Source organism: Dreissena polymorpha, chromosome 6 (genome assembly GCF_020536995.1).
Source record: "Dreissena polymorpha isolate Duluth1 chromosome 6, UMN_Dpol_1.0, whole genome shotgun sequence".
NCBI classification, from domain to species: domain Eukaryota; kingdom Metazoa; phylum Mollusca; class Bivalvia; order Myida; family Dreissenidae; genus Dreissena; species Dreissena polymorpha.
The window spans coordinates 58,606,677-58,622,814 of record NC_068360.1 but is presented as its reverse complement, the minus strand read 5'-3'; the positions used below and the strand labels follow the sequence as shown (position 1 = coordinate 58,622,814).

Genomic DNA, 16,138 nt, shown 5'->3' with positions numbered 1-16,138 from the left:
CTAGGCAGATGATGATTTTGCAATCCAACTCAGATATTTTATGATGGAAGTTTTCAATCTGATGCCTTATAAAAGTTAATGTACATGTGTAACTTCATGGTTTTCATTAGGGAGGTCAATGAATGTTAGAAAATCAATTATAGTTTTTGGATATCAAGTTAGTATTCAAATATTTATATAAAAAATATGATAACAATTAAGCACAATAACTCTTGTTTATTATGCAAGCTAATACCCTGTTGTTTACATATGGTATATTGATTACATCCACACAAGCTATAGGTCACTGCAAGAGGTCTCTACTGATACCCTGAAAACACCATTTTGTTCCTTGTCTGGTTAGGAGTCAATAGTTTGCATTTGTAGGAAAAGTGTTAGAATGCCCAGGAATTCAAGCAGTTCTTCAGTTTTTATACGCCCGTTTTAAAAAAACGGGAAGTATTATAGTTTCAGCTTGGCGGCGGGTGGGTGGGCGGCGTCCACAGCAGTGTCCGCTCTCTAATTCAAATAGTTTTCATCCGATCTTCACCAAACTTGGTCAGAAGTTTTATCGTGACAATGTCTAGGTCAAGTTTGAATATGGGTTATGCCGGGTCAAAAACTAGGTCACAGGGTCATTTAGTGCACTTCAAGCATTTAGCATGGTGTCCGCTCTCTAATTGAAGTAGTTTTTATCCGATCTTCACCAAACTTGGTCAGAAGTTGTATCTGGACAATATCTAGGTCAAGTTCAAATATGGGTCATGTCGGGTCAAAAACTAGGTCATGGGGTCACTTAGTGCATTTCAAGCATTTAGCATGGTGTCCGCTCTGTAATGGAAGTAGTTTTCATCCGATAATCACCATACTTGGTCAGAAGTTGTATCTAGACAATATCTAGGTCAAGTTCGAGTATGGGTCATGCAGGATCAAAAACTAGGTCACAAGGTCACTTATTGCATTTCAAGCATTTAGCATGGTGTCCGCTCTCTAATTGAAGTAGTTTTCATCCAATCTTCACCAAATTTGATCAGAAGTTGTGTCTAGACAATATCTAGGTCAAGTTCAAGTATGGGTCATGCCGGGTCAAAAACTAGATCACGAGGTCACTTAGTGCATTTCAAGCATTTAACATGGTGTCCGCTCTCTAATTGAAGTAGTTTTCATCTGATCTTCACCAAATTTGGTCAGAAGTTGTGTCTAGATGATATGTAGATCAAGTACAAATATGGGTCATGGTAAAGTTATCAAGTTGTCCAAAACCTTCAAACGGGCGTATCTTGTGACAGTTTGGCACTCTTGTTAATTGATGCATATTCTTTTGTTCAGTGTTGAACTCAACATGTATTATAATAAGGTGTTCACTTAACATTCTTGCAGTAATGTTTTGCTGTGTAATATACATGTAATAATAAATAGAAATTGAACAAACTAGCTTCTTATTTCTTCATGTTATTTATTAAAACATTTTAAAACAAAACAACAAAATCCATAACATAATGAACACAAAACATAATACTCTATATTCATGAAACAAAACTATAATTGATAACATTTTGAATAAATGTTTCCAACTTTCAACATTTGACAGATCAAATTATTTCTGAATTCCACCAATTTTTATGCCCCCCTTCGAAGAAGAGGGGGTATATTGCTTTGCTCATGTCGGTCTGTCGGTCGGTCTGTCGGTCGGTCTGTCCGTCCACCAGGTGGTTGTCAGACGATAACTCCAGAACCCTTGGGCCTTGGATCATGGAACTTCATAGGTACATTGATCATGACTCGCAGATGACCCCTATTGATTTTGAGGTCACTAGGTCAAAGGTCAAGGTCACGTTGACCAGAAATAGTAAAATGGTTTTTGAATGATAACTCAAGAACACATACGCCTAGGATCATGAAACTTCATGGGTAGATTGATCATGACTTGCAGATGACCCCTATTGATTTTGAGGTCACTAGGTCAAAGGTCAAGGTCACGGTGACCCGAAATAGTAAAATGGTTTCCGGATGATAACTCAAGAACGCATACGCTTAGGATCATGAAACTTCATGGGTAGATTGATCATGACTCGCAGATGACCCCTATTGAATTTGAGGTCACTAGGTCAAAGGTCAAGGTCACGGTGACCCGAAATAGTAAAATGGTTTTCGGATGATAACTCAAGAAAGTTTACGCCTAGGATCATGAAACTTCATAGGTAGATTGATCATTACTTGCAGATGACCCCTATTGATTTTGAGCTCACAAGGTCAAAGGTCAAGGTCACGGTCACCCGAAATAGTAAAATGATTTTCGGATGATAACTCAAGAACGCTTTTGCCTAGGATCATGACACTTCATAGGTACATTAATCGTGACCCACAGATGACCCCTATTGATTTTCAGATCACTAGGTCAAAGGTCAAGGTCACAGTGACAAAAATCGTATTCACACAATGGCTGCCACTACAACGGAAAGCCCGTATGGGGGGCATGCATGTTTTACAAACAGCCCTTGTTTATTTATGGATAAACAGCACTTTATCATCTTTGACAGTTTATGTAAGGCTATTACAATAAATGGTTGTTTATAGACTGATAAACAATGGAAAACAATACATAATCTATATATAGCATTGTGCTTTGATGTCATTGTTAATGGAACATAAACAAATGTGGTGTGCAGCATGCACTCAACATTGACTATGGTAGCTTATACCTAAAAGAATCAATAATTCCTTTTCATAGTCTTTACTTGTGACAAAAAATCAGGAAAATGCTGAGCTCAGTGTTTATTTAGCTATTTGCCAGACAAGGTTTTAAAAAATTCTTCTGTTTCAGAGTGACCTATGATCAAATACTTTGGATTCTTTATTGTAATAACAAAACAATTAATTCACCATGTTTGATCATGGGTCTCCCATAAAAAAACTTAACACAAATCATGATACATAACACCTATAAGAGTCAACAATTTCTGTTAATGGTCTTGACTTGTGACAAAAAAATCTGGAACTTGGCCCATTGTTTATGTAGTTATTTGCCAGACAAGATTTTTACTTATTCTTCGTTTTCAGAGTAATCTATGATTGAATACTTTGGATCCTATATTTTTATAACAAAACAATTAACAAAATTCACAATACCGTACACACTTAAAACTCAAATACATATTCTCATGGCATTTCAGGGCACTTGTATGCTATGTTCATCAGTATTTTATCAATGATATTTCTGCCCTATGTTTATAAGCAGTTCACTTATTAAAATCACATTTTATCACCATGATGATGACAGGACAGTCGACCATAATGTCACACATTTGGTCACGCCTTCATATTACACAAATAAATTCAAGCATCATTTCAAATACTTAAGTCATCTTCTGACTGAAAAAACAGCAAGGGTCACACATGCACTTTTATACTCAATGGTATACATCCTATAAAACCATGCTGCCAAATTCACACAACATGTTCCTTACCATAATCAGTTATCATTGATTTCAGCTTTGTCAATTTATTAATTCATAATAATGGTATGTTGAAGTTAGTTAAAACAACATAGTTACATACACCATGTACCAATTTGTATGAGTAAATCTTCATATTGTTTCCGGGTTGCTTGCCCTTGACCTATTGGATATTGCAGCTCCTCATTAGCCGCAGTTGGATATATAAGGGGCAATTGTAGAGGCAATCAGCTTTGGATAAGCTGAATCAAAAAGGAACTTTGATCGAAGGGTTTTTTCCTTGATGATCTCTGTGTACTCAGTGCATGTACGTGTATCCCTTCTTTTCATTGATTGGCACCACCGTCCAATTGTTGGCTGCCTTCAATTTACTCTGAAATAACATATAAGCATATTTGTAATTTTGAAATGTACACTAAAACTTATCATGAAATTTGTTTGCTATTTTAAACATTATTTTATTCATATCATGCCAATCAGGTAACATACCAATACTTTTTTGGGCTACTTGATTCACCAGAATTAACTTATGAACCTACCAATACTTTTCTGGGCTACTTGATTCACCAGTATTAACTTATGAACCTACCAATACTTGTCTGGGCTACTTGATTCACCAGTATTAACTTATGAACCTATCAATACTTTTCTGGGCTACTTGATTCACCAGTATAAACTTATGAACCTACCAATACTTTTCTTGGCTTCTTGATTCACCAGTATGAGCTTATTATATGATGAAGTTATCATACTTGAGTCACTTACTGACAATTACTGTACAACTAGAGATTGGAGGAGAATGGCATTGAAATAATTTCATGACCAATCACCATGCAAGTTATCTTAACGGTTCAGAAAACAAACCAGCTATTGGATATCCTCTGGTTTTCATACCATAACAAGTTTCTGGTAAAAAAATGATAAAGCAATTATATTACCAATGAACTTTAGGAAGCACATAGAATCGTATTGAATATAAATATATTATTTTATCAATTAAAATATGCTAAGACAGGGTTGTTTCCATACTCTAAGTAAGCTGTTATCTCTCCAATTCCTGACACATGACCAGGTGTGGTACTTCCTTGTGACACAAATGACAGGCCAGGACCTGGCGGGGGCTGATGACCGTGCATAGGTGAAGAGTTTGTTGTTCTAACATTATGCTGAACAGTCAAACTTGCAATAGTTTGGCCGGCACGTCTTCCTAAATACCTTAAAAAGAAGGTTTGTATTAGATTATAAAATTGATCACATATCAATTTAAAGAAAAAACAAAATTGATGTTAAAATCAGGGAATAAACTGTATAATCATATAATCATATCATGATAATTGATTACATAATATAACATATACATTTGCATACCAGTATATTTTATAATATAATATATACCGAATAAATAAATCATTCATAATTCATCATTTATCATTAATTTCATGCTTCATTTGACTCGTGTTGGAGTGTTCCTTATAAGTTATAACGAATTCATTAAATTGATACGAACATCTTGGCATAGGGGCATAAAGGCTTATTTTAAAACGCGCAATGAACAAATTATGTTATCAGTGCGTATCTGGTTTCGTTGCAGAGTAAAATATCCATACAATAAAACTAAATACCTATCCAAACTTTTGCTAAAATTCCTTTGTAAACAGGCAACACTTGCCAAAAACTAAACGTAGCTTCTAAAATATGACTTACAATTCGTGTGTTTAAGCCATTACCCTGTCTTCGTCTCTTCCAACGATACTCCTATGGTTCTGCAAACACTCAGTCTTGTCGCCAAGATTGAATAAATTCGAGCGATGTCGCTGGCTCCGGCTTTTGTTTCTCTTTTTTTATATTTTCGATCACAGAAATGAGATGCATTGTTTGTAAACCAAAAGCGGATAAGCGCAGCGCGCATGCGCAGGCTGCATTCTGGTATACTAGTTGGGATCCCATTCACAATTTCTGACTAAAAATAACTTCATACATTTACTCTTTTATTAAATATTTCGGCCAAAGGCCTTCTTCAGTAAACGATTATTACGACAACTTTACAAAGCGTTTTCTTCTGTCGATCATAACGGAAGTAAATACAAAAATATAAATAAATGACGTAACGTTACCCGACGTGAACGTGACGTTACGCGCCAATACTCGGAAGTCGCTACATATTATGAATTATATGCTGTGTATATATTATTATTATATAGATATTATACACATATACCCACATATACGCATATACACATATATATACATATACATACACACATACATAGATATATATATACACATATATATATATATATATATATATATATATATATATATATATATATATATACCAATATATAGTGCCAGTTACGCGGTCTCGGTAGTTTTCAGACTGTACTTACGAGGTCAATATAAAAAACGGGGTCTATATACAACCCCGCATTCTAGGCTCCTTTAATTACTATGAGGGGGGTGTAGGGGAGGTAATGCAATCAAATCTCACAATAAGGTCTTAAATCGAAAACCACAATCACGTCTGAAATTGAAATTGTATATACCTCGCAAATAAGTTCGCTATATATTTCCTTGTATAAGACGTTAAATAAATGACGTATTTATATACAATAATATAGTAGGTACCCCTATATACCTTAATTCGTGTTTATATCGGATAAAAAAGGGTATGGAGATACATGTATTTAAAGTGGGAACCCCATAACCTATTTCTAAATCAGAGACCCCGTAACTGGCCATATGTGTGAATATATATATATATATATATATATATATATATATATATATATATATATATACACATATATATATATATATATATATATATATATATATATATATATATATATATATATATATATATATATATATATTATATATATATCTATATATATCTATATATATATATATATATATATATAACATATACACATATTACATATATACATATATACATATACATATATACACATATATACATAAACAGATACATACATATACACACATACACACATACAAACATACATACATATATACATATACACATATACATGTTCAGAATATACATAATATATATAATGTTTATAAAATAAACATAAATAATATTATTTATTATAAGCATTATATGCTGTCTATTAATGTTGCCGACTGGAACACACTGTCTTTTACATTACATCCGAACGGTTTCATAGTTTTGAGTCTCTTTATCCACAACGCTTCTCTAATAACACGCTCTTGGCGTCCAGCGATATTTAGCGTCTCCAGGACCGAGAAGTACATATTGTCATCGCAGTGGCTCGAATCGAAGTGGGTAGTGATGGGCTTTTCTTTATGCAGGCGGACGTCTCGCAAGTGTTCACTCATGCGCTCTCGGATTTGCCTCTCCGTCTCCCCAACATAAACAACACACTCGCACTTGTTGCATCCTATACCGTATATCACGTTTCTCGTGCGACAAGTTACATTTTTGCACGTGCTGTAAGTAATTTTGCCGTCTGTGTCTTGAATGTCACTTGTTGTCAGTTTGTTACAGCACGTGCAGTTTGTCTCACATATGTGTGTGATGAAGGTAGCCTTGCTTGTCTTCTTGTGTACCAGGGTATCACAGAGGTTTTTGTCCCTACGGTATGCTACTAAAGGCGGTTTACTGAAAACTTCGCGCATCCTGTCTGATCTATATAGCACGTTTAAATGTTTGTGTACAATGCTGTGTACGTTGGGAAGAAGACTGGAAAACGTGACTACAAGAGGAACTCTGTCGTTTTGCGTTTGTTTTTTTTATTTTTCCAGTAACTCTGTGCGCGACAGTGCATCTACCTTCTGTAACTGGCCTTCTACGAATTTCCCGCTGTACCCGCGTCTTCTTAATTGCAGTTTTAGGTCATTTCTATGTTTATTGTAATCACCTTCCTGCTCACATATTCTTCGTATCCGCAACCCAAGTCCATACGCTAAAGATCTTTTACTGCTAGGGGGGTGGCATGAGTCTTTGCGTATGTAGAGCTGTTTGTCCGTGGGCTTTACATATAGATCTGTGTAGATATGACCATTTCGCATCCGTACGGTTGTATCTAGAAAAACGATAGTATGCGGACTATACCGAAGGTGTACTCGAATATTTTCGTGTATTGAATTGGCATGTACGGTAAAAGCCTCAAGTTCAGGCGCGGTACCTATCCATATTCCAAAGCCATCATCTATAAACCTCTTATAAAATGCCGGTACTTTATAAGCTGCCATGAGTTTTTCGTCCCACTTCCGCATATAGCTACACGCAAAATTTTTCCCCAGTTTTGAGCCGATCGCCACTCCATCTGTCTGTACGTAGTTGTTTTCATTTAGACTGAAATTGTTGTTTTCCAAAACTGTCGTGATTACGTCAATCATATCATCAGTTGAAGTGACTAGTGGGTTGGAGCGCGCGTTCAATGCTTCCCTGCAAGCTTCTAACCCTTCTCTTTTGGGTATGGATGGATACAGTTTCCTGACGTCAAAACAAAATAGTAGACAATTGTCTTTCGGCAGTGGTTCTTTGACTTCTTTTAGTTTCCGAATAAAGTCCGTAGTGTCTCTAATGTAACTCGGCGAGGACTCCACATATTCATTTAATTCATGTTCGGCTAATTCGGCTAATTTCTCTGTAGCTGTATTTATCCCGCTCACTATTGTGCGTAAAGGTGCGTCTGCTTTATGTATCTTCGGATTTCCTTTGAGTTTACCCGCTTGTGGGTACCTTGGTATCAAATACTGTTTCATATCACCAGAGATACTGCCTTGTCGGTGAAGTCTATTAACGAGCGACTTCACATTCTTCATACTTTGTTTACTTGCATCGCCTTCAGTACATCTGTATGCCTCGTCTTCACTCATTTCGTGTTTCAGTGACTCTATGTAAACTTGTTTATCTAGTATTACTATGCCAGATCCCTTGTCTGCCGGTCTGATGATAATTGAGTCATTATGTAACAGTTCATGAAATGCTTTGTTTTCATTCTTGTCTAGATTTAATTTGCCAGTCTTCCTCAAATTTGAGATGATATCATTCTTTACCAGTTCAACATAAAGGTCGAGGCTTGGGTCTCTCCCCGCGTTTGGAGTAAATGTGCTTTTTGGTTTTACTCGGAACTTATCGATTGTTCCCTGTTTCATATTTTGGTTGCTTTCACTGTCCGCAAAGTATTCCCGTAATCGCATTCTGCGTTCCCACTCCCCAAGGTCAGCTAGCAATTTCACCTTATCAATATTCTTACGACTTGGGATGAATTTAAGGCCCTTTTCAAGGAGATTTTGTTCAGCGTCGGTGAGTACGTGTTTTGATAGGTTAGTCACTGAAGATTTTGTCTCATCGGATTTTTTTCGTAACGATTCTTGTGGTGATATTTGGGGTTTATTCTCCTTAACCTGCTTTTCTTTGAACGCTTTTGTGTCACTGGGTCGTTTCACATTCGTATTTGCATTGGCAGTGTTCTGTTTTTTCAAGTAAATTACAGGTTCGGTAGGCTTTCCTTCAAACCAATCATACACGTGAGTATCAGTAGCATGGGTTGTATGCTGTCTACCGTCGACGCTAGCTTCTAGTACACTGAAATGGCTGTTTTCTAAAAGTAACCTCAGCGGGCGGTCTACATTAATTGAGGGCTCAATTTGATCTTCAAATTTCAACCACTCTGTGAATTTACGGTCTGTTGAAACATGGATGCTAATTTGGTGGTGATCAGATGCGGCTTTTAGCTCGGCCTCCGTTGCCCATGACGATAACCTTCCATTTGTATATTTCTGTGCGCTTAGGTGTACGTGTATATCACCGTCTATCAGATGGTTGTACTTATGGGAGTTCTTAAACATATATTGAGTAAGGTCTTCTCTCAATGATTCGTGATACATTTGAGATCCATACAGGAAATAGCTTAAACATCTGTTAAAAATAACTGATTTCGCGTTTGAGACGCTTTATAATTTTCAGGTTTTCAAATCGTCAAAAGTTGCATTTAATGGAAATTTTAGAGCATGGAAACAATTTGGTTTTTTTTTTTAAAGCAAATATCATTACTACAATGAAAATTTGCAAATCCGAAACATTTTTTTTCAATTTTGTCAATTTATCAAAGTGTGAACAAGCCCCTTTAAACAGCTGCTTTAGATACTGAGATTTGAAGACGCTCTTGAGAAGTTCGACAAGAAGATTACCAACATAATTGAAACGTTGGAAGATAACGAAAGAAAGAGGAACAGTGAGACAAAGGCGACAGTGGATAAAGCAAAACTCAACAAGAAACAGGCATTCGAAGAAATAAAACATAACAAAAATGTTCTAATATACGACTCAAGAAAACTTCAAACGCAGTTGCGGGAAGGTGAAGCACTAAAGGCTCAGATGATAACATTACTTGACAGTCTATAAAACGCTACAAAAGGTATTGTTTTAACAATATATTCATTCAATGATCAATCGTTTTAAAGTCAACAGAGTATATTAATATATTAATATATGTCATTATTTGGTGAATATTGTGCATCAAATAATTACCACGTTATTTTTTATCGCAAAGAAGCCACCTTGTCAAATCTGTCTTACATTCCACCGCATTTTTTCGCGCATGAACCATTGATCAATTATTACTTTAAAAGAAAAGTTCAGCAAATGTTCGCACGTGTTTGCAATCCATAAACTTACGCAAAAATGTTCTGTTATGAAAATCTTAAAGGGACCATTTCACGTTTTGGTAAATTGACAAAATTTAAATTGTTTATGCCGTATTCGCAATTTTTTTTGTCGATATTTGTGAGGAAACAGTATAACTAAACATTTACCATGCTCTAAAATATCCATTATATGCATCTTTTGTCGATTTAAAAACCTGAAAATTATAAAACGCTGCAACGCGAAACGAATTAATAATTTGGATATTTCTGTTGTTGTTGTTGTTATGCTTTGTGATACTACGAGGATTGCTTATATAAATGAAATTATTCTCGGTTTGATACATACGGTATAGTATGGTTTTATACATGTTATATAGGAGAGAGATTATGTTAATGGTGTAGCGCGAATAATGGACGGGTTTTGTGTGCAAGTTTTAGCGCGAAAGCGCACGAGTATTTCGGTTTGGGATATACTGTAAACGTATAGAAATTCGTCGGTATGAAATTTCGTGGTTTAATAAAAAATAACTAATTCGATGACACGCAATTTCGTGGATTGCAAATAAAAAAAACAACTAATTCGTTTATACGTAATTACGTACATTTCAAATGTTCGGGGAAGACTGACCGTCATAATAATTAAACTTTTACTAAAAACCCAGAGTAATAACAAAGCATAATCAGCTAATCTGTGTTGACAGAAAGACTTGAGGTTAATGTGCACTGAAGCATGAAAGTGTAGCCGATAATTGCAGAAAAGAGCGATAAAGTGGCGCACTTATGTCCCCGCTCGCTAATTGTCATCAATGTTGTTTGACAATATTTGCATTTCTCAGAGCAGTTGGTCCCCTAGTAGTAACAATTGAGTAATAAGGTCCTCAAAATACACGTGTGTAAACCGTTATGTTTCTTATAACTTTAATTGGCACTACATTATATGTGATAAATCTGCAAACTGTTAATTTGACGACGTCACGTAAAAGAGAACAATAGTTAATGTACAGTTTAAATACCGTGCTTGATTTAAAAAGTATTATTACCAAAACACTTATCCAAAAAACAACATAATATATTAAATAGCATATCTCAATCAAACAATGTTTCTTTCAAAATGTTTTCGGATTAAAAATGTATAAATAATCGTTGGTACTTGAATTCGTGGTTCAGCGGACCAACGGAATCCACGAAAATTCGTACCACACGAAATTTAATGGTTTTACAGTATATGATTTGCGATTCTATTGACCTTTCGACAGCTAGAGTGAAGCCACGCCCACCGATTTCAAGGGGGGGTCACTCCGCCGAAGTCCGTCATAAAAATGGCTACGCGAATCGGCCGCATAAGTGAACCAAAAAGGCCTCATGGTATACCAGAAAGGCCATACAATAGTTTTTATTATCATTGAATAGTGGTGCTGAATATAATTATCATATCTATTAAATAGTCAAAACTTTTTTATTAGTCTACTTAAAAGCCGTTAAATTTATCATCAAAGTCGGCAAAATTATCGCCAATTATCGCATACAGTATGAATTGTTCGTTAGTCACAATATTTTTCCTTGAGTAATAGATGTTTCAGTTTTTTAATTAAAAGCCGTTAATTTTTGCAACCGATGGCAACATCGCAAATGTGGCACAGGTAAGTAAATTTATTATAATAGAAGACGAAGAACGTTTTTATTGAAATCCGATATAACACATATCTACAATGCGTTTGGTCAAAATGACCCATGAGCATTGTTATAATCGTAAAACATAGTCAAAGTCGTCAAAAAAGTAACATACACAATATATTATTTCCTCGTAAACTATCTTCTGCAATATTTAAAATATAAAAAGTTGAAAGAATTTTCATGTACAAAAAACTCGCTAATCAGACCGGGTTTTCAAAGGGTCATTCACGGTTTGCGGCATCTGTTTTGATAACGGATTAGTAGAAAGCCCACATATGGTGTAAAATTACACTTATTGGCCCCTATTGATAATTACTTGCGCATTTGAAAATAGTTTCTTAACTTACATTAAATTCGGAAGACTTAAACCGAAAGAAATAAAAATGCTTTATTCTGTGTGATATTATTAAAAATTATACCTGATCGGCTTTATTATTACGCATTTCATTAGCATTAAAAATAGATCTAGCAAAGTTTATAATGTCTTATTTATTAGCCGACTGCATAAGAATGTCAAATTATTTAACGTTGGCCACCTTTGAAAAAATGGTTTTAAATGTTCCTTTCTAATTTCTCTATATAGAGGAAAAACAGGTAAAAAGTGATACTCGTTTTTCATAACGTGTCCGTTGCAAAACTTACATTTTCTATTTTCGCGTAGTATCTTATTATAACGACCTTAGAACAAACGTAGAGGTGTTTTGCTTTCGGGCGATCGCTTAATATGTTGAGATTAAGCTGTTCGTGTGGACGACCACAATGACGAATCCAACGTTTGAATTTTTCAAGATTAGTACCCGGTTTAGGGAACGGAAAAAAACGTGATTCCATCTTTTAACCGTTCTGGATACCTTGTGTCTGAATTACAAGTGCCATAACAGCACCTTTTAACCATTTTCTTTGTTTAAAACACAGAATTACGTATAACCTTATGTGTCGGACAACGGCGAGTTTGACGAACAAAATGGCGGATAGTAACGGGCCTAATCTATGCTGTAATCTGATTGGTTAATAAGCCTGTCAATCAATCGGCTGTCGAAACGTCAATTGCGTCGCCATTCGAGGGTGTATTTGACAGGCAAAAGTAATGGAAAAAGAAAACGAAGGGGTGATAACCTCGCCCGCCCGTCCTTAATGGATGTCTAAATAATTGGTTACATTATTTTTACGTTTATAATTTTGCAATAATAAAGTCGTAATTCAGTTTATTTTCAGTTCGGTTTTTGGCCCATGTTTCATCTTTTACTTCATATTGTGTTTTTAATGTTAATTTTTAGGTTATGTGTTTCATATTTGAGACTATTCCTGGAGATAGTACTTCCTGCATATTTATTGAAATCTTGGTATGTTTAAGTGTCAGTTTTATCATTTTTGTGTTCTTACGTAATGAACGTTTAATTTTAAAATGTTTTATTTTTACGATTACATAATTGTTTCGTTTTGGTGTGACAGGTTAGATGATGACGTGGGTTTAGTACAGATGTTGAAAAAAGTCGTCATATGCATATATATTTTTGTATATTACTCGGAATAGTTATGATTTATCAACATTCTTTTTAAGTTTTATTTGATAGATTTTATGGTTTTAGTTATTTGATTCTTTCTTGTTGATGTCCGGGGTGTGTACGGGATGCTTTTGATGTTTGTTTATTATGTTAATTTGCACAGTGAGATTGTTAATGTTTTATTTACATCTTTTGCTAAAGAATACTTAATTTTTACAGTATAATAATAGCTGCTTATTTGTAGATTTCTCTTAAATTAGAGGTTTTGGGAGTTGATGAAGACACCTAGACACCGGTCTTGAGCCATGGGTCCTCATACGTCCCCCTGACATTAAAAGAAAAAACAAGGAAAAGAAAAATGAGCAGTAGGGTTGCGTATCCCGCTCGTGGTTTTACTAGAATCATTTATTACTACCGATTATTGTATGGGGTGTACGTGAAGTCATGTACACTTCTCTTGATTGGTGGCGGTGGATGAATCTTGCAGATAATAGCAGCTTATTTGAACAAATTAAAATGTTTCACATTTGTGAATTTATAATATTTAAGCAAGTTAACGTGATTGATGGGCGTTGGGGGCGTCCTGTGTGCACTTTGGGCATCGGCTGGGATCAGTTTATGCAAACCGTAATTCTTGATTTAGGTATATACTTGCCGTCGAATTGTTATGAATAAATTTGCACTTTTCACATGCCACACATGTGCATGTTAAGTATTCATAATGACATGCCCTACATCATTTAAATAGTATCGTTTCTGTTATTGTTACACCGTTTACAGTCGTCTCGAGACTCATCAACTGAGCGGTGCAATTGAAGTCGATTTCCGTTGCACATGGAAAACAAACGGGCGTCGGAAGAATTGTTTTTTGCATTTATACATGTGTATGTCGAAAGTCCTGTCAAATACAAGCACTCACTCCTATTTGTCTCTGGGTTATTATTTGTATGATAATGATAATGATGTTGAAAGGGTGATGATGATATGGTTGATAAAGATGAGGAGAATTTAATAGTATTTTGAGAATAGAGAATAATAAATTTACTCATAACTATGAGTAAAGTATAAAATGCATCACGTATTGTGTGAGCTCGGATGGGTCTAAGCGAAAGACTTTTACTCCAGGGGTCAGTGGTTCGAGCCCAGTCGAGGGTTACTTTTTTCTTTCTTTAATTGTATTATTGCTTTTTATTTGAGCTTTTTAGATCCAAGTTTTACATTTATCAATATAAAGCATTTAATGACAAACTTCAATAAATGCCAACATCTTTGAAAAGGCCCCTTTAAGAGAAGATTTCAAAGACATAATAAAATACTTGCCATATATACAATGAGCGGAATTTTTACATCACACATAGTTAAAACTATGTCCGTAATAGTGCTTCGTTTTTGTGTAGCCATAGATCGAGAAATATATTATGATGAAATTACAAAAGTAAGGGATGACAGTTAATAGACAGTAAACATAATGCGTCTTCTATGTATGTGCGCTTTACACAAAAATGTTGAACACCGTCGCGCCATGTTTATCATTTAGAATTACAATGAGGCGTCATCTAATAAACGTTAGTATGGTTAGTTGTTAGTTGTGTTTAGTTTAAATGTTTAAAAGTTTCTTCTAACCGAGTTTGTAAAACAATGGTAAGCGATGTGTGTTTCACTTTCTGCGAACCAGTTTTGTACAGATGAACATCTTCGTATTTTAAGTGTTTACAAGAGTATCCTCAATTTTTCATCGTTACTGGTAAAATACCAGGTTTTACCTAAGCAATTGCAGAATATTTAATTCTTTCGGATTTTCAACAATAAACATTCCTCTGTCTTGATTGTGAACGTGAAGGTTGCATACAGCATTTATTATGGCATGTTGTCTAAGTGAGCTTATAGTTGTATAATTCGTTATAGTTGCATAAAAGACTAATCGAACTTTACAAATCGAACTTCATATCGACAACAAAACAAAGGTTTAAGGTAGCGCACCCATAATGATTTCCCGCGATTTTTTCGAAGATTTAAGATACTTTTTAAAGTTGCCGTGGCCGAATGGTTAAGGCGATATACTTGAAATATTTTGGGATTTTCCCGCGCAGGTTCGAATCCTGCCGATAACGCATACTTTTTGCGACGCGTTTCATTTCTTTTCTAACGTATTTTGATTTAATATAGCATATAAGCTAAGTTTATTGTTAAATGTGTTGAAATTTGTATGCAAGTTCTTCAATTTTTAAAATTAAAACAACGTTTTGGCTAAATTGGGTGATTTACTGCTGACAATACGAATCATGCATGTTGAATTTTATTTTTATTTTAAAAAGTAAACGGTAAATCTCTCTATTTCTTTGTATCTTTGCTGTATATAGTATATCTATAAAAACTAAGATCAAAATATTACTTAAATGATACTATTGTTAATTTTATGACGCTTTGTTTTTAACCAACCCTAATTTCTACTTGTCTGAAACCACTTACCTTTCATGGCACTATTCCATAGATAACACGTTTAAAAAAAATAATGTCTGCAAAAGAATACTTAATTTATCTTGTTTACACTATAAACACCTTTACTGCATCTGTACACACCAACTGCATGCATATATTTGTATATCTGGATGAATTATGGAACTTTCATATACTCCAGGGGTGCAAATAAACTGGATAAAAGCCGATCGTGGGAGTGGTTTTGAAAAAAGCAGTATATATTTTTTAAAGCATGGAAAGCCTACCTAAAAATGTGCATGTAGTGAAACGACGCTGATTAAGAAAATAATACATTAGATTACAGTTTGATAGGTGCCCGTTACGGGTGCGCTAACTTATGGTGAGTTTTACAAATTCCGTTCGCATGTCGAATAACTGTACCGAGGCAGATCTCATTGGGAGAAT

General features: G+C 35.0%; 1 protein-coding gene, 1 long non-coding RNA gene and 1 other non-coding gene across 3 annotated transcripts; 1 reads left to right on the top strand and 2 right to left on the bottom strand.

Annotated features, from left to right (window-relative positions):
* Positions 1-2,438: 2,438 nt before the first annotated feature.
* Positions 2,439-5,377, bottom strand: LOC127835292 (uncharacterized). The gene is made up of 3 exons (XR_008028446.1): positions 5,139-5,377; positions 4,464-4,649; positions 2,439-3,807 (listed from the first exon to the last, which is right to left on the bottom strand). It is a non-coding gene; the product is annotated as an uncharacterized LOC127835292 (long non-coding RNA).
* A 1,834-nt stretch (positions 5,378-7,211) lies between these two features.
* On the bottom strand, positions 7,212-9,317 carry LOC127835713 (uncharacterized). Its single transcript, XM_052362150.1, has one exon. It carries the CDS (start codon positions 9,315-9,317, stop codon positions 7,212-7,214), a length of 2,106 nt encoding a protein of 701 aa, XP_052218110.1.
* Positions 9,318-15,284: 5,967 nt separating this feature from the next.
* Trnas-uga (transfer RNA serine (anticodon UGA)) lies at positions 15,285-15,366 on the top strand. The gene has a single exon. It is a non-coding gene; the product is annotated as a tRNA-Ser (tRNA).
* Positions 15,367-16,138: the final 772 nt, after the last annotated feature.

Coding starts and splice junctions, on each gene's coding strand:
- LOC127835713 (XM_052362150.1), bottom strand. CDS start 9,317: ATGTATCACGAATCATTGAGAGAAGACCTTACTCAATATATGTTTAAG.